Source organism: Marmota marmota, unplaced genomic scaffold (assembly GCF_001458135.2).
Source record: "Marmota marmota marmota unplaced genomic scaffold, marMar, whole genome shotgun sequence".
In the NCBI taxonomy this organism is placed as follows: Eukaryota; Metazoa; Chordata; class Mammalia; order Rodentia; family Sciuridae; genus Marmota; species Marmota marmota.
In genome coordinates this window covers 42,998,881-43,019,550 of record NW_025999968.1, presented here as the reverse complement: position 1 = coordinate 43,019,550, position 20,670 = coordinate 42,998,881, and the positions used below count along the sequence as shown (strand labels likewise).

General features: G+C 30.8%; 1 protein-coding gene across 3 annotated transcripts in view; it reads right to left on the bottom strand.

The window, feature by feature from the left end:
- Ncam2 (neural cell adhesion molecule 2) overlaps positions 1–20,670 on the bottom strand; it is a 479,693-nt gene that overhangs the window by 216,890 nt on the left and 242,133 nt on the right. For 2 of the 3 annotated variants that reach the window (XM_048803529.1, XM_015478659.2), the window contains exons 2-4: positions 8,068–8,142; positions 4,473–4,679; positions 2,489–2,632 (exon numbers count right to left, since the gene is read on the bottom strand). In XM_048803529.1, the coding sequence (XP_048659486.1) occupies positions 2,489–2,632; positions 4,473–4,679; positions 8,068–8,142 (426 nt within the window). Of the gene's footprint in view, positions 1–2,476; positions 2,633–4,472; positions 4,680–8,067; positions 8,143–20,670 lie in introns of those variants that run through there. The other variant, XM_048803530.1, reaches the window with a different exon arrangement.

The following is a 20,670-nucleotide window of genomic DNA, read 5'->3' as shown; positions in this document are numbered from 1 at the left end:
GATTTGACAAGAACAATTTTAGTGGAGGAAACATTTATTTGGGGGCTCATGGTTTCAGAGGTCTTAGTCCACAGATGTCCAGCTCCATTGCCTTGGGTCCAAAGTATGACAGAGCCCATGGTAGAAGACAGTAGAGGGGGAAAGATGCTTAGAAAATGGCACCAGGAAGCAAAGAGAGATTCCCCTCACCATGGACAGAATACATAACCCAAAGAACACACCCCACCTGCCTACAGTTACCAATTAGTTAATCCCTATCAGTGGATTAATTAAGCCATTGGTTAAGGCTCTTCTAACCCAATCATTTCTCCTCTGAACCTTCTTGTATATTCACACACGTGATCTTTTGGGGGACACCTTACATCCAAACCATCACGGACTCTCATAACTCAATCATTCCACTTCTAAATCTTCTTGAATTGTCTCACACATGAGCTTCTGTGGGATACCTCATAGGTAAACCATAACAGATACCTCTTGTGAAACCGTGATAAATGTACAAATTGTTCAGCAATGAAGTATATGTCAAGATCTTTCATTGTAACAAGGTTAGAAAAGTTTGGCCTTCCTCATACGTTTACTTTCTTTCGTTGCCTGCTATGCACCTTAGCTCATTCATATTTAACTTTAGTCACTCCCCTAAATTGAACTTTCTATTTCAAGTTATAGTCTAATGGCATATAATTTGGGTAAAATTGATTCTAAAAATTTAAAATCTCATTAAGAAGGAATAAGAAAGATAAATATATAAATTTCATCTATTGAGAGACTGACATCTACCTCAATAGTTTATTCATTTCAATATGACTAATATGTTATTTATAAATTACAACGATTGTTTGAAACAGATATAATACTCCATTTTTGAAAGATTAAGAATGTGATTTCAGAGCACAACAGCTAGAAAAACTTTTCATTATTTCAGGGCCAAGAAAAAGAGTAGAACCAAAATGAACTTCCAAGTTTACATCATTCAATTTTGGATTACTGGGAAACATTATCTGTTAAATCATAGAAATATTACTCCTCCATCACCACTACACTTTGTTATTAATCTTTGTTTTGATGTATTGTTTCAAGTGTCTTCTTTAAAAATATAATTTTAAAAAAAACCTTCTTGTAATTAAAATGTGTAATAAACCAGATGTATATGTGAGCAATATTAGATAATGTGAAAATATTTAGATATTATCATTTAGCTGTAATAAAATTACTTCCTTTTCTGTATGATTGAGAGGCAGAAAAAAAAACAAAAATATATCACACACAAGTACTCATATAATTTGTTAATAAAATCTAAAGCAGTTATTCAAATAAAATATGAGATAATTAAGTAGTATTCCTCATTAGCTTTTAGAAACAATGAGTTTTCATTAATAACTGACTAGTGTTGACCATATTAAGGTCTGAAAAATTAAATTTAAAAAAATGACTATTGTATATGATTATGATATGTTCTATTTACATATTCAAAAATAGAAATTGTCTACCTTCTGTCTTTTATGCTATAGAAATTTCATCTCTTAGAAACACAAAACAGAATCATGCAAGATGAAAAATACTTAAAAAGATTCAATTATTTTGTTCCTCTCTGCAATGCAGGTGCATTGAAAAATATTCTAAATTGAAAATGCTCCCTATGCACAATGATAAAGGAGCATAATGTAAGCAAATTATGCTTTCAATTACAGATGTCATATCATTCTGGAATTTTAGCTCAATCTGAATCAAAATCATGAAGACAATTTGAGTGAATTTACACTTCTTTCAATTATTCTATATGTCTTATCATAGTATTTAGAACTTTTATGTGTCTTTTAAAGAACAGCTTCAGAATAATAAACAGAATTCACATATAAATTATTATCAGTTTTCTTTGTTTGTTACCAGGGATTGAATTCAGGGGTGCTTATCAACCAAGCCACATCCTGAGCTCTTTTTATCTTTTATTTAGACAAAGTCTCAATGGGCTGCTTAGGATCTCACTGCTGATGCTGGCTTTGAACTTGTGACCCTCTTGTCTCAGCCTCCATATATAAATTATTTTAATTTATTCTGAATTATAAAAAGTTGAATTTATGAATCTGTAGCTGTTCTTCATTCATTTCTTAAAAATACATTAAATTTTCCCTAAAAGTAGAAAAAGTGTAAACAAACTTTTTGTTTCATATAGTAAACTGCAGAAAGCTTCCTAAGATAAACCAGTTGCCAAACATATTCAACTCTAGGATCAAAGCATCCATAGCAATATGTAATTGTTGGTCATGACTATGTTCTTATAACATGTTATAGAAACAAAAGAGGTGTCAAATTTGACCTAAAGTTCATAGTGCCCCAAATTACAGTGTTAATTTTAAGGTTCTAAAAGGAGTTGTTTGACATTTGGGGTCAAAAATTACATTTTTTAATCAGCCACATATATTCAGTAATTTAAAAAACTTGCAATGGTTTTAGAACGTATAACTTAGGGAGTTACCAAAATACTAACTGTCGGAAATTGCAGTGACTTCCTCATTATGATACAACCAGGTGACGGCAGGTGCAGGTGAACTGCTAACACGGCAAATGACCTCTGCATCTTCCCCTTGTTTGAATTCTTGAGGAGAAACCACTTCTCTGAAAGTGAGTTTTTCTGAATCAAGAAAATAACACAGATCATAACAGAATGATCACTTATTTATCCTAAAAAAAACATATATTCTAAAATAGATGTTAATTGATGTTATGTTGTATGATCCCTAGGTAAGCCTAGGTCTTTTTAAAACATCAAGCCAAATTAACAGATTCCTTTCCTAGTAACTTTCCATCTCACTGAGAATTGCAAAGTCCTCCCAGTGCCATAGAAGGTCCTATGTGATCTGGAGTCCAATCTACAACTCTGATCCTAATTTCTCCTCTTTCCAGTATTGTGCTCCAGTCACAGTGTCTTCCTTTAACATTCCAGATTCGCTTTTGAACAGGGCATTTGCCCTCCCCCAATTCATGAAGAGTTCTGACCAAACTCTTTAGTAAAAACAATAGACCTTTCCACATAAACATTTGCCATCTCTGCCTAATTTATTTTCTATAAAATCGTATAGCAGGCAAATACACCACCTGTAATTTTTAGATGATTTATTATGTAAATAATAGAACTGACTTAGAACAGTACTGGGTAGACTTCAATAAATATGTTTAATGAAAGAATTGAGAAGAATATTTGTGCTTATATAAGATGTTTTCTACAAAAGCAATGTTTGTTTTTTTTTTTTTAAACACCACAATTGAGTTTTTTACATTCACAATAAAACACTAGGGATCTTCTAGTGTATCATTTAAAATAGTAAAATGATCACTCAATTTCATTGTTTGCTGTGTATTAAATAGTTACCAATAGTGAATCACATAAATAAGGAAGATAACTTTTCTGGAAATGCATAATGCAAAAGGGGGGCAGGGAGCTAAATCAGGATAAATGAAACCAATAATGTATTAACAAATTTCCCTGGTTACCAAAGCAAAAGTCTTACTATGGGAATGATCTGATATTCTTTTACATTTCCTATTTCTAGAATAACAATAACTTAAGATGGTATAAAGAAGTGAGAGCTTGTACAAATTTTTACTCAAAATATTTATATAAGTTTTCACTGGTAAAAAATTAACTGCCCCACATTAATGGTGAAATTGTTCTAAATATTTCATGCAATATCAGTTAATGTTGTCCTCAGAACAACTCTGTGTATGATGTAGGTCCTATTACACGTATTTATAGTAGAGGACACTGAAGGCAGAGAGGTTAGGCAATCTGTTCAAGGTCATAAAAGTACTTGATAGGGCTGGTTTCAAATTTAGGGAGTTAACAGGCTTCACAGTGAACCTTAACAGTTTAATGATTTCTAAATATATACAAGAAAAAGGGACAGGACACAATCCATCTTAAGTGTAAAATGAAGTGTAAATACGGAAAATCCTGTTAATGAAAACATCTATTATTCATGAGTCCTGACAACATATGATTTTCTTCTAGTTGAGTTGTTAGCTCTGTCTCTGTCTACTTCTGTTCATTGACTGTCATCCCAGTTCTCACTCTAGAATGGTCAGTGCTATAACTTTCTGCAATATACTTGGTTCTAATTGTGACCTTTATTTTAAACTGAAAATGTACAACAAACATATTTCATAACACCAACTAACCACTGTATTTTATTTACCCAATTATTTTCTAGTGTACTGAGATTGTTGAAGCACATTTTAAAATATGATTTAACTAAGATAATTGGCTCCATTTATGTTTATAACTACCTATGATCCATTATCAATTCTAAGATGCACTAAAGTAAAACACAAATAAGCTGATGTCTACATAGGTTGTAAAACATTGCACAGTATATAGGTTGTTCGTGAGTGTTAGTTTGAATTACTAACATTTTATTTTGCTTGAATTCTTTATAAGTCTTCTATCAACTGAAACTTACAAATACATGACTTACGGTAAATTTCCAAAACTACCGTAGCTTCCTGTGTCTGTCCTTTGGCATCTGCTGCTTGACAGCGATATATCCCTGCATCTTCTATGTTAGCGTTGTAGATGGTTAATCTTGACCTAACGCCTTCTTTCTGTACCACTACCCTCTGGGTTGAAATTATCTTCTCTCCTTGAGGGTTATACCAATCTATACTCTCAGGTTCACCAATTGCTGCAAAAAGCCAAGGAAAAGAAGCATTTGGAAATATGTTTTAAATGTTTGTTTTGGCAGTGGCATTTACTATTCTGCATCAGTTATAACAATTTAGAAAAATGTAAATAGAAAACTGGAAATCTAAGTATTGTACAAAATTGAAAGTAAACACAAATGTTAACACACATGTTCGTTTTTGTTTCTTCAAATTAAAGACTAAATCCTGTTCCAGTAAGCAAAATCTAAAAGTTATGTAGGAAATTTACTATGTAGTACTGAAGCAAGGAGAGTTGAAATTTTACATTAATGATCTGTGGATTATCACTGCACTTAAATACGAAAATTTTATAAGCAAGACATAAACTCCATGTGATAGATAATATTTGATCAGAAATATGAATACTAATAAGATCTTCACATGCTTGACTCTTTTTGCTTAGGGACAGGGATAGCACTATTTTTCCTGATAAAGCACAAATTAGGAAAATGTAAGTAATTTACAAAACAAATTTTTACCATTGACAATTCTTAATTTGAATAAATTTCTCAAGTTGTTAAACTCATACAGATAAGGCAAATAAACACTTTAAAAATGAAGCCCTTATATCTTTCCCCAACTGATATGAGTAGTTTTATCATTTTAATCTGAAATTATTAACTATTAAATTATGATAATTAGAATGTATTGAAGTGATACTTATCCTGCTAGGCAATTACAACCAAATCATTAGTGTGTAAATATTTATTTAAGTTTTCCAATTCAGAATCTAGGTTACTAACCACTTTTTAATATCTAGAAATACCTGCATTTTTTTTAGTCATCAAAAGGACGTATTTGACTCAATTACATAAGAAATAATTTGGGGAAGCAACATACTTTATTAACTCAAAAGCATTGGGAGAAAATGACTGTAGCTAACTAATATCTTCAGGACCTCTTCAAAAAAGAAAATTTTTCTTTTCTTTTTGTCCCTAAGAAATGATTTTTAAAAAATAGTATCTTTTTTTTTAAATTACAAACTAGATAGGATTTAGCAAAATTTTGAAAATTTAGGTAGAATTTCAAATGGATCATAGTTTTATTATCTTCATTTTTTATGAACGGAAATACAAAACCAAAATAGTTATAGAATAATGAATTTAGGGGTTAGTATTTCTTTTCATTCCTTCTTTCATAAAGAAGCTAAAAAAGTAGCCAGGTGCAGTGGTGCATGCCTGTAATCCAAGTGGTCTGGAGGCTGAGGCAGGAGGATCAGGAGTTCAAAGCCAGCCTCAGCAAAAATGAGGTTCAGTGAGATCCTGTCTCTAAATGAAATACAAAATAGGACTGGGGATGGGGCTCAGTGTTCAAGCGCCCCTGAATTCAATCCTTGGTACCTGCCCCCCCCAGAAAGAAGCTAAAAAGGATAATTAAAATGAGCAGCACTTTAATTTTAAACAATATACAACTTCATTTTTGTACTGTAAATTCAACATTAAACATGATCTGGTGAGAAATATTTTGAATACTTTCTTTCAAAATAATATGGTATAAAATCTCATTATCATGGGAAGTTTATTATGGATTTTCAGAGGGTAATCACAAATCTCTTACAAAATCTCTAATACATATTAATTTTGACCAAAATTTTCTATATTTATAAGAATGGCCTATTAGACAAACTATTAACAAATATAACAAAATGGTTTTGTAGTTTTGAACATGTAGTATACTATTAATTTGCTGTACATGACACATTCTATTTATATCACAGTATATGTCTACACCTTCTAGGTTAAATTTAAGATATAAATATTTTATTGGGTTTGAAACATTCATGTTTTTTAAGGTGCCTTGGAACTTTATTGGCATCTACATAGAAAAAAAATAAGTAAGTATTCTGGCATGCATCATTTTCCATATCACTTTTTGAGATTCTTATTTTATTACTAAAATTAATTTAAATAAAACCACTTCAATGATTATGGTACCACTCTTGGTAATATACCTTTATGTAAAAGAAAAAAAAAGATTCACTTAGTTTGGCTTCATAATAAGAAACTCAATACCACTGAGTAGTATTAATTAATATTTTAACTTAAAGTCATCATTTTATCTCATTTTATACATAGTCAATTATGTTACATGGTGATGACAGAATATAAAATAATAAAATTTTACTTTATTTTCATCATTCTTTTTTTTAACTATTGTATTATTCTGTCACTATATCATACAATTTAGTATGCATACATCTGTTTATAGCTATGTAGACAAAACAAAATGAGCTGTAGAAACAGGGACCTTATGTACACTTATGTCAAAGTTCTTTTGACACTATTTGCACTGGACAAATTATTGCCCTATTCTTTGATTTTTTTCATTAGTCAATAAACAAAATATGTATTAATAGACATTTCAATTTAGACACCTTGGCATGTAGATATATGAACATACATAGGTTCTATTAATTTTAGTAAGTCGTGGCAATTTATACACACCGGGTTTAGATATGCTTTATGAATGCTATTTTCATTATGTTTTTACTTTTCATAAATTTAATAATAATTTAAGCATGTCCACAGTTCTCAAGCTAACTTTTCAATGTTTTTTAAATCAAGAATACATACTGTAATCCTGTTGTGACTTGCTTTTGGAACAATCACAAACAGAAACAATTCTAAAACAGTCTTATAAGAGATTTTGACATTACATGAATAGTTAATACTTCATGCTTGTGTACATAAATATGAATATAATAAATCTAAATAGACAAGGAATGTGTGCTTTTGAGAGTTATATATTATGTTGAATTAGATTTTGATGTTCAAGTACTTAAATATCTTTTGAAAGAATTCTGAAATCTTCATGATTAAACTGAATGAGGCTTATATTATTTTCTATAGGCATTGTAATACATGATATAATCGTTTAATAGCTACAAAAATCTTTCAGAACTTTTCCTAATTAACTATTTGATATTGGAATAAATATTCACCCTTTAAAAGGTTATTTTTTTCTGAATCATATAATTTTCTTTAATGTGAAAGTATAATTCACCATGCTTTATCTGATTTATTTATTGCTTATTTACAAAAATGAATCAATTATATTTTTGTACAAATCCTTATATTTCTGTTTATACTACTTAAATTGAAAATTTATGGAAACATTTTATCTCATAAGTTTTTTTAAATGATCTAGTTTTAATGTCAAAATTAATAAGCTGAAAATAACAAATAAAATCATTATTTTTAATATTTTCAAAATGTGATTATTTTTATTTTTCCAATCATATAAACCCAATGATAAGGTGTCACTTTTGAGAATTAAGGTTTTCATATTTAAATTTGGCTAATAAATATATTTATACCAATAGTTAAAGCACAAAACATGTTATCTGAAATTATTTAAAGGAATACATACCTGTACATGTGAAGAATTTAGATTCGCCCACACTAAGCTCTACTTTGCTAAGTGAAATTGTCACTTGAAGAAGAGCTGAAAAACATATTTGAGTAACAATTAATAGTGGTTTTAAATATTAATTCTAACAAATGATGTGTAAACCGCAGGTCCAAAAATACTGATTATTTCCCTTAATTTTTTATTCCAGAAAATGGGAAATGAAAATTTTGGAAAATATAATCTAATGCCAGACTATATGTTATATTATTACGTATTTCATATCATAGCAAATGTAGTATTTATTCAACTTAACATATCAAAATTCTGTTAAATAAAGGACCTAATTCGTATCCATAAAGCTATTTGTCTTTGACAAACTAGCTATACATAACTAGAGTGCGTGATAACTAAAGAAAATTTTGCCCAATAATTAAACCTTTTTAGGAAAGAGCAAATCCTATATTGTTATTGCAATATTAACCAATATAAAAACTAACTACATTTTGACTATCTAGCAAAATATTTCCATGAGAAGAGGCATGCACAGGAAAGGAAGCACTGCACAAGAAAACATAGGTGAGCATCTGTATTCACAAGATAAATAGGAACTGAGATAAGAGGAATAAAACAGAGAGGATACTCAGAACATTAAATATAAAATAACTGGATATTCTAGAAATTTATAAAATAATCAAAATTTTGTTTTCATACAAAATGATAGATCTATTGCTGATGATATGACAGACAAGAAGTGTGTTCGCTCTCCAGACTCAGCCTCACCATCCCTTTTACTCAGAATGAGCTTTTAGTAATGCAATGGATGTGCAGAAAATAAATGGAGAAAAATATGAAGCTAGAGTACAATCCTATTTGGGAATTAGCAGATCCAATAACCAAAGACTTATTAAGCTCATCACAGAATGCAAAGATACAGAACCTGGGCTTGTCCAGTATAATGAGGTACTTCATAAAAGCAGATGATGAAGGGCTGTGATAAAATCTACACTCAATATTCAGAGAGAAGAGAACCAGTCACTCTGCTGACAAAGACAGCTGACAAGGAGGCTTGTCTCCATTGACCCGGGTAGGAAGAAGCCATCGCCTCTTAGATTAGTCACAATTCTGTCCTATCCTGGTTTAGGATTTAATTATAAACATATTCTCTAGAAAACCCCCACCAAAGAAACTAAACAAGAATGCAGTCTCTTGTGGGGCTCAAAGCAAAGTGGCAGACGTAAACATAAATCGATTTGAAGAAAACAGTATTTTCAGCCCAGATTGCCCAATAATTTTATAGACAAAGTTTTCTTTAATCTAAACTCACATTCTGATATGAAATGCAAATGATCAAAGAAGGCACTGTAAGCAAGACTACACTGAAACAATTAGTAGGTAAACAGACCCCTTGAAAATTTCAAAGGATATAAAACTTAGACAAGAAATGTAACATACTATGTTAAAAATGCTTAAGGAAATAAACACAGAATCAAAAACATATTAAATGCTAGAAGAAAGTACTTTGAATATTTTCATCATGAAGAAATGATGACTGAGGAGGAAAGTTAAATGTAATTTAAATATTACACAATGTATACATTTATGGAAATATCACATGGAACAACACAGATACATAAAATTTTGTTTTTACATATCAGTTAAAATAGATTTAATTTTAAAGAAAACCCAAGAAAAGTACAAAATACTTTTCAAGAAAGGCCTTGACTTGTATCTTGTTTTAGGTCTTTAAGATGTTTTCTAAAATAAAATAAAATGTTCCTTCATACACACCAACTTCTGTTGTTAAATTCCTTTTCCTTTTTCTAGAAACATTTCTGGGAAATTAAGGCTGGGGTGAATTGGCTTTCTCCTCCCCTCTGAATCTTGTTCATTTTTATTTATAATTTCATAATGCTCAGAGAAAGCTGGGTGCATCTTAGGGGCTCAACCATTGTTCAAGTAAATTCAGTATTTCAGAGAGAAATAGACCAAGAGAAGCCTACATCAGAGAGACTACAAAGGAAACTAGTAGAAACAAGGAAAAGGATGCCTATAAAGCCATTCACAATGCCCACTCCATTGAAAATTCATGAAACAATATTTTTCCTCAAAAATGTAGCTATTCTCTGATGCAGCTGGATTAAGTGGAATGGGCATCAACAGTAGCAAATGTCAGAAAACAAGAAACTAGACAATGTCTTCATGAGTAACTTCATCTTGAGGAGATGGGTAGAGTTATTTGGATCCACAATCTGGGCATTTGACAGGAATTTAATATATTGGAGAAGACTTGAGCAAGTCAATGGATAGAAGGGAAGGAAGGAAAGGAAGTCAGTGTTGAAAGGAAAGGGGAAATTATAATTCCGTGCCTCATTCTCTTTATTTTTTCTACTTATACTTTCTACTATAAACATCTTTTATAATGTGCCATCAACATTTTTATTTTTCAGTATTCATTTTTTTACTGAAATCTAATGCTGTACTCTCCAGCCCTCAGCTTTCAGTTGAATGTGTACTAATTCTATTCAATGTGAACACATTCTGCTTCATCCAAACTTTGGTCACTGCTCATTATTTCCTTTTTGGTCCACTGAATCAATTTCCAACTCTTGAAGATAGGAACTCTGTAAATATCACTTGTTTTTTATACTTTTCTTTTTTTTCCTTTAAAGAAATCTGTTCAATGAATTTAATTCAAAATATTTCATCAGTCACCATATTTTTCCTGACTTTTATCTAAATAACCTTTCTCTTTAAAAAAGTTTCCTGGCTGATACATGCTCATATTTCTTGTAACAAATACTCTTATTGAAAACCTTCAAAGTGGATTTATGTCATCCAATGAATCAATTATTATTCACATTTTAATTGATATAAACTTACCTTTTTCCAGTTTATTTCCAGTTACTTCTCTCCAATTTTTCTGTAGCTATAGATACTAAGATTGATTCTCACCCTCTCTCCACTGACTCACAGGTTCCTATCATTTTGCATTGGCTCAAATGGTTTTTCTTCCCTTTGTCTCCCTTTTTCACATGTCCACATGGTTAACTATCTCCTATCTTCAAAATAAAACTAAAACATCAATAACTTTTCAAAACAGCTCTGACAGACCCGTCAGTTGCATCAACAAATATCTTTGATCAGTAAGAATTTTTCCTAAACAAATGAGACATTATTGATAATTATATTCCCTTCTCTACTTTCTCTACCTCATTTAAATATAAATTATAGATACCAGGGCTCATCAATCACACTTTTGTTTCTCCTAAATGTAATACAGAGATAAGAGAATAATCGACAAATACATACTATTAGCTTACTATGTGATACGTTCACAACATTGTCAGTGACTTCAAGGCCTTTAGTTAATTTAAGGCTATTAGAAAATTTGATCAAATCTGCCAATTATTACTTAAGCAATTTCTATCTCTGACCTTTAGGGTAAATTTGATTGTCTATGGAAGATTTATAAAAAACGATAGAACTTGAAAGATGTAAGCACTTTAAACTCAAAGTTCTAGACAATTTTAATACTGATTTTCTGATGGGTGCAATAAATAACATACATTCATTGTAATAAAATGAAATTGAGCATGAAATTAATTAGATAATTTACACTACAATACTTGGATAATTTTTCACTCAGTACAAATTATCAATTTTCCCATTAATCAAGACCATATTTTCAGAGACATTATGATAACTGAATACATTGTTATATTTTATTGCTATGTATATATAAAACTATATAAAGAAAAAAATATCCAGTTTACTATATTTCCTGAAGGCCAGATTGCTCTACTTGACCTCTGCATCTGAAGACATCTTAAAACATGTGGATCTTAGTTAAAACCTAGAGCATTAAAATGAGTGGTCATGCTCTGATCATTATTCTAATGATTTAACATCCAGAATTTCTTCTCGAGCTATGTCTGCTTACAACAAATGTCAGAATAAAACTAGGCCATTTCCAAGTCAGAAAGATGTGACTGAAGAAAGCTAGAAAGAAATGATACATTTGACATCTATCCATTTTATGTCTCCTCGATCTATAGCATTACAATTTAGATAAGAATATATGAAGGAGATAATGCTATGTGGTCTTTATTTAAGTTAGAACAAATTGTTAGGATAGTTGTTTGAAAAAAGTTATACTGATGGTAAAGTTTCTAATTTTGATGTTGTACTCTGTATTTGACACTGATATAATACCTTTGACTACGTGTATTTGACATAGATACAATGCCTTTGAAGAAAATTGTGAAGGATGTAATAATACATTAGCTGCATATAATTTCCATAAATGATTAAATGATTGTATTCATTCTTCTTTATAGCTGAGTAATATTCCATTGTTTATATTTACCACAGTCTCTTTTTCCATTCATCCACTGAAAGACAACTAGGTTTTTTCCATAGTTTGGCTATTGTGACCCAGTTAAAAAATGCACAGAAGTGGTGGTGCTTGCCGGCCTGAAATCTCCGCTATTGTGGAGGCAGGATGAGTGCAAGTTCAAGGGCAGTATCAATAACTTAGTGAGACCCTCAACAACTTAGTAAGACTCTGTCTCAAAATTAAAAAAAATAATAATAAAAAAGAGGACCTGGGATGTAGCTCAGTGGTAGAACACTGTGGATTCAATACCAGGACCAAAAAAGTAAAAGGTGAAAACATAAAATCCTTCAATAAGAAATATATATGATCAGCAGATTAAAAAACATTTACTTTCCTATGTTCATATATGAATCATGACCAGTTTAAGTCCACATCATGTACAACCACAGAAAGCAATCCTAATTAGGAAAAGTTACATTCCAGGAATGTATAATATGTCAAAATACACTCTACTGTCACGTATATCTAAAAAGAACAAATAAAAAAATTTAAAAAGATTGCATTCATTATAAATCAATCAATGTCATTTTTATCAGAGCTGGGATTGAAAAATAATAAACAACAGTAAATATTTTCACAGAAGACTTGTATTTAAGGAAAGATGGAGATTTAATCCCAAAGACTGAAAATTGAAGCCATGATTACTTGTGCTCCGTGAATGATTCTCAAAGAAGTGTATGCAATAATAATCTTGAGTGTTATCTTGGGCATATGACCATGATTAAGTATCTATGGACAACATGCATCTTTAAAATCACTCTTCTAGATGCTACAATATGCAAAAAAACTAAGTGACAATTCTCAATGTCAAGGGATTTCCAGTTTATTTGCAAAAAAAATAAACTACACAAAATTATGAGCAATATGATGTGTTTACAAATAGTGGTCATTATGAAATTTATGATCAAGATGTTTTTGCAGAGTGCATTAAAACTTTAAAAAGATCAAGAAGATGCGATAGGTATTATAATATAAAGGACAGCAAGAGTGAGGATATTCCATATCACGTAAGGCAGAAATTTTCAAAGACCATAATAATAATAATAATAAAAATGAGATTTATCTCATATATACTATTACTGAGATATCATTAGAGAAATAATTTGGAAAGATTACGGAGGATCTCAAAAGCCATTGTAAAATTTCTGGACTTAAATTTTTGTCTGCTAATGATTTAAAATAGAAAAATTGGCATTTGTAAATATTGGTCTAAAGGTAGAATGACTGATAAAGGGAATAAATCAGCACTATGGGGTATGTTGTGATTAATAAATGAGTTGCCTGGTGGCAAAGAATATGGAGAAGTAGGAATGAATGTAACATTTCAAAGTAAGTTATGTTTGGGATGACTTAGCTTAAGGATGAAGAGGAAATATTAAAGATGTTAAGATCTTCTACTTCTGCCAGGGTCACCAAAAGGAGAAAAAAATTAAATATAAATGTTCATATAGGAGAGGAAAAATGGGAGACAGAATCTTGGACAATTCTATTCCATCAAGTTTGAGGGAAATAAGAAGCTAAAATTGATTTCATAAATAAAAATTCCTCAAAATGGACCATAGGCAGCATTATAAAAATGACTTTTCAAAAAATAAATAAATTGGTATTTATAATTGTAGAAAGCACTTAGACAAAATAGTAGCTAAGGAGAATTTCTTAATTTCCAGGAATAAAACATAACTAAGTCATTGGCATTTCTAAATTTCATCAGGACACCAAGAACCCTGTGCAATTTGATACAACATTTAGCAGTGAAATTTTAAAATGATCATTTTTTTCACCTGCAGAGATTTTAGAAAACTGACATTTTAATCAGTCTACTACCTTCTTGAAACAAAACAGACCTGGATTCACTTAGAATTCCAACAGACACACAGAGATAATTTTAGGGCACAGTTTATCTTGGTACAATTATTTGTAACATTTTGCAGGCAAATACCTTTTTATCCCTAGACCTCTACATCAAACAAGCTAGAAGATCAAGACGTTAATTTAATAATTAAAGAAATTTTTCAACAATCTTACATCTACAACATCCTCACAAATTATTGATTATACCAAATAAAATATTTTTTTCTTTAAGAACATAGTTTAAAATTGTATTTGTTCTTTTTTCATATTAACAAGGAAGATTTACTTTGAATGTTTAGATTTACAGAAAAATTGGGAAATTTAAAAAAAAAATGTCTTTCATTCCATCCTTCCCAAGGTTAATACCTTTTTTTTTATCAATTGTCAACATACTGTATATACAACCAGAAATATGAAAGATTGTGCTGCATATGTGTAATAAGAATTGTAATGCATTCTGCTGTCATTTATTTTTTAAAATTGTATTTATTCTGATAATTATGTAAATTTTTAGTTATCTTCTCTTGTTTATTATTGAATGTTCTTGGCAATGTTTTATAACAGCCCATGTGGATTATTAGTGCCCCAATTTTCAAGAAAATTCAGTACTTTTGAAACATTTAAGAGAGAAAAACTCATCACCCATTTTGAGAAAACTGTCAACTTAAATGTTTTATTGAGATTATTTTCAGGGCTGGGATTGTGGCTCAGTGGTAGAACGCTTGCCTAGCCCAGGTGGGACCCGGATTCGATTCTCAGCACCACATAAAAATAAATGAAGATATTTTGTACATCTCCAACTAAAATTTTTAAAAATTATTATTAATTCTTACATCTAACTTTCTGCCTTACATCCACCAAGTTCTTTGGACTCATCCAAAGTTAGGAAATTAAATGCCTCAGGTGCTAGATAATCTGAATTATTTTAAGACAAAATTGGTCTCCTTTATTAATGCTAGTTTATGTTGACCATTCCTGTAAATCTGTAAACACTGTTTAGTCAATTTCATCCTCAGCAGTACATAATAAAATCAGAAGCAAATAACAAAAAACAAGACTAAGTAAGTAAATAATATATGAAGAAACAACCCTTTCTTTGTTTTTCTCTCAAATTAATAAGCATTTTGTACCCGTGTTCATTATATTATTATGCTAGAACATATAAAAACTGTAGGATTTCATTGATCATATTTTGTGTTGTTCTATTTTGTGGTGGTTCTTTTTTTTTTTTTTTTTTGGTGGTACTGAAGATTGAAACCAGGGCTTTGTACATTCTAGGCACTCACTCTGTCAACCATGTCCCCAAGCCTCCAGGCATTCTTAATTCTGTGTTCTCCATTCTACTAATAAGCTTAGCATTCTTAAACCAAAATCTTCTATTCTAATATTTCAAACATGATAATAACTTTCATCTATAATTTTTATTTGGTTTAATATAAGATGAGATATTACCTTCTTCCTTCTTTTATTTGTTGCAGTACTGAGGATTGAACCCAGGGGCACTCTACCACTGAGCTACATCCCCAGCCCTTTCTATTGTTTTAGATTGGGACACGGACTTGCTAAGTTACCCAGCCTGGCCTCAACTTGTGGATCTTCCTGAGTAGCTGGGAATACAGGTATACATAACTTTGCCTGGACCACTTTGTGCTTTAATCATTCCCTTCTTTGACACATATGCATTTATTCTTTGCTTCACTTTCATGATTATTCCTACATAGGCGTGTTGGGTTTTACCTCTTCTTTAACATATCCTGTAAATGTGTTTTTTAGCTCGCTCTTTATTTCTTTTCCTGGTGTTCTAGGTACCTTCTTCTACTGAAAAATACTTGTATGATATATTTTATGTGCTGAATATTCTAAAGCAGCATATCTATCATACTTAATTTGCTTTTTTATTTTTATTTTTTTATTTTTTTAGAGAGAGAGATAGTTTTTTAATATTTACTTTTTAGTTTTCGGTGGACACAACATCTTTATTTTTTTTTTTTTATTTTTATGTGGTGGTGAGGATCGAATCCAGCGCCCCGCGCATGCAAGGCGAGTGCGCTACCACTTGAGCCACATCCCCAGCCCTGCTTTTTACATTATTAATGGTCATCTCTAAATTTGAGATGAGAAAGATGAGCAAAGGATGGTGTTGTTATTTGCTAAGGAGCAGTCCAGGAACTCATGTTAAAATCAGACTTCAATTACATATTTGCACCTAGTATTTATGCTTTTAATCACTTTACTAAGTGCTTCTCATGTATAATTGTGTTCAGTGTAATTTCACTCATTTTATGCATTCAAAATCAAACTGCCATATGTTCCCTATGTCCACTTCTATATTTTACCTTCAGAGGGAGAGAGAGAGAGAGGGAGAAAAAGGAATAATACTATTAATTTTGAAGTCACAAAATATATTTGCTCACATGAAATATACTACTTAGAAAAATTGATATTTTTAGAGCAATCATATCAAAATTCATTTTTTTTTCAATGTTGGCAATTAAACCCAGTTCCTTGTGTATAGAAGTCAGGAGCTCTACTACTTGACTATACCTCTTATTTCATTATTTATTCTCTATGTTAAATGATGCTTTTATTAGCCACCAAGTCTTTTTTTGCCATAAAACATGACAAATGTCCAAGATTTCCTTTCCTCCCCTTTTCTTAAATATAAACACCCATCAAATCCCACTTTTAAATGTTTTTGACATATGCCCGTTTTCATCTACACTGCCTTAGTTTTATTGCCTATCATTGCTAGTGTGGTCCAATAAATGGTGTGCATTGGGTTTATCAGAAACATCTAAGGAAGTTTTTGTGTGCATGTGTTTGAGTGTATAATCACATGTGCACATGTATGAATGGTCATTTGTATTTATTTTTTCTGATATATATATATATATATATATATATATATATATATATAAAANATATATATATATATATATATATATATATATATATATATATATATATATATATATGTTTAAATGTAATGTGTATCTATACCTACTTTGTATTTGTCTTTGATTTTGTCCCATTTCTGGAAATTCAGATTCAAAATATCTGATGTAGCAAGTAGCATTCTCTATTTTTAATTAGTTTCTTGGTGCTAAAGATTACTACTCAGAAAGTGGTTCCCAGTCCACTGCCATTGATCTCAACAAGGAACTTCTTTTTATTGTAGATTCTCAAGTCTCAGTTCTAACTGACCGAATCACAATCTGCAGTTTAACAAGTTCCTCCACTTGGACATATGCACAACAGAATGTGATTAGCATCTGGTTAGAGTGTAGCAGTCTAATACCTTTATCAATTTCTAGTACAAAATACTACCCATTGTATGTAGATAAGGCCCAATCTCCTTCACATTTGACACATAAAATAGTTAGCAATCCAATCATGATTTGATTTTATGAGACCTTATTTTCAACCAAATCAAAATATAATATACACAATAGTCAACCTATTAAAAAATTCTGGAAATACTCCACACTTCTTTATTTCTTGCCTTTCACATTATATACCTTATTTATTTGAACTCTTTTTTTTTCTAACCAAAGATACAACTGTTATATCACCTAAAATCCTATACTACTACTTTTAGATCATTTAACACATTGCACAAAATTATACTAATAAGAATTTTGTAACTTTTTACATACAAACACATTTATATATATTTTATCTTAAAGGCATACATTCTCTTATGCAAATTTACATAGTAGCATTTAAGTAAAAACTGTTTGAAGGAAAGGTGTTTGTTTTAGTTTTAATGCTAAGTCTCCAGTAGCATTTAACACATATTTTCCTTCACACATCTATTTCTTCACTGGATCCAAATTCTTAGAAAATAGAGACAATGATTTATTTAGTTTTCTATAGTTATTAATTGAGCGCATGTTATGGAGGAAATTCCATACTAACATATTTGTGTTGAAATGAATTAACACCACAATAAAAGGAAAACAACAAACTCTTATCCTATGAAGCGTCTTGAAACTCAAAAATATTCAAATCAATAATAACTAGTTTTGAATCTATTTTATTCTGTTTATTATACATTTCCTTGCATAACCTACAAATATTGTGAAAATTTAATTAACGATATTGACATTTGAGTACAAATTTCACTCCTATTTGATTATTCAGGAATGGCTGTGTGAATTTGATCATATGTTTTTGACATATATCTCACATGGGAAAATGTCATTTAAATGATCGGTAATCAAGAATTAATCGATGTTCAAAGAGGTCATGCGAGTGAAAAGAAAGGGTCAAGAGGTTTAACCAAAAGAAAGAAAGAATTAAAATTGAAGGTGAAAAAATCTGTAAGGAAAGTCCAAGAAATGACAGGTTTGAGAAGATGATGATGTCAGGCAAAGTGTGGGATTGTTACCTGTCCTCAGTTATTGAACCATAGCTTGAGCAAATATCAATTCAATACCCATTTATTGAGAATCCCCCATATATCATACATATGAATACCTGGACATTCTAAATAATTAAAGTGAAGTATCACACTAAAGAGGAAATGTTTATGAAATGAAGTCCATGCTGATTAGAACATATTTTTGCTTTAAAACTAATAGAATGTCCTTTTCTAAAATCCATTTTTTAATTTAATAGAATTCAATAAATTCAAGAAGTGAATGTATATGTTGCAACCCCAAATATAACTTAAGTAAACTTCATTGCAGAGCAAGAAAGGAAAGTTTCATTATTAAAGTAAAATCATTTCATGTGGTATGTTTGTGTTTATAAAGTAGGAAGAATAAAGACCATCTGTCTCCTATTTTGGTATTAATGTAAATAAAAGTAGAAATGCTGCTTTCACTTGAGCAGACTGCTGTCTTTTCTGAAGGATGAATGGAGCAATCTGTGTGCTGACATGCTTGCTAGGCCCTGAGTCCATTAGGATATCAGAAATAGGTCACTCATCACTTATTTTGAATGCGACATTTAATTAAAACTAAAAAAAAAAAAAAATCTTGAGGAGGGAGATAGTCCAAGTTCTACACTCAATCCAAATTTATTTCAACAGGCACCACTTAGACATGTAAGTTATTAGCCGCCTTGATGAAGCTGGCGTAGGGCATTGTGTAAAAATTTTTCATCACTGCTCAGACTGTGGAGTAATAAATTAAATTATGGGAGAGTGTTTACACTAGCCCATTTAAAAGTCTCTGGATGCCCATGTAAGTGCTCCACTTAAAGTCACATGTGTGAAATTTCTCTCCAGAGTAAGGGCAGTATAAACCTTAGTTACAAGCCTGACAAATCAGAAATCAAACATCTGTCACACAACACTCAATCAGCACGTCACCTCCCTTAACCTCTTACATGATATTATAACAGTAGCTACTCAACTGTCAGCTACTTTCCAATGTGCTTTAATATACATGGGAGAGAATGTAAAACTCTGATCGGAGTATAGAAAGCAATACTTCAACAGATGAGTTTTAAAAAAGCAAAACACCTTCTTCATCTTTGGCAACAAATGTATTTTGAATGAGAAGCACTAAAAAAAAAGAAATCAATAAAAGATGCCACCCTTACTGTGAGCGTATACCAATGTCCTCTGACATTGTATATCATATGAGAGTGTAAATCATGAAATTACTGAAAATAATGAACATTTTACATTATAGGTTCCAAAGCATTTCTATAGAAATATGATCTTTCAAAAGAAACATTTAAAAAAGAATATTACAATGCATGTTTCATTATGTTATTCATTGCCTAGGTAACTAAATAATGCAATGAAATTGGCATTTAAAATTAAAAATATGCAACTATAGACTCATTAATTGAGTCATTTAATAACCACACATGGAATCGCTAAGGAGAGTTTCTGAAGCCTCTAGGTAAGTGTGCATTGTGTTTACACTGGAGAAATATTTTACCATTCTGAAAATGTTTCACTTTTCATAAATAATTTAGGCAGTATTTCTGTTTTTTAGGCCTCCAAATCAGTTGCATAAGAACTTTATCACAGAGCCAGAGGCATTTATGTTTAGTACCATGATAAAATATTACAAGAAAGACAAAAAAAAATCTTCCATCGGATTTATTCAAACAGTTTCAGAGAAGTATGGTGGAAAAAACTATAGCACTTTTGAAAGGACAAATAAACTTGGATGACTAAACAATAGAGAAATTATTTTTGCCTTTTTTTCACCAAAAGAATTTTAGTCACCTTGAATTTTAGATGGTCATAGCTGGAAGGCACTGATGGATCTCAAACTCAAGATGTGAGATTACAGAAGAAACCTGGGGCCAGAAGGCTCATCTTTCTGTGAATGCTTCAGTGAAGTGTATGTGCACCTGTGTTTAGACTAAAGAATCCCAGCATGAACTAACTTTGACTCTTTCAAAACACT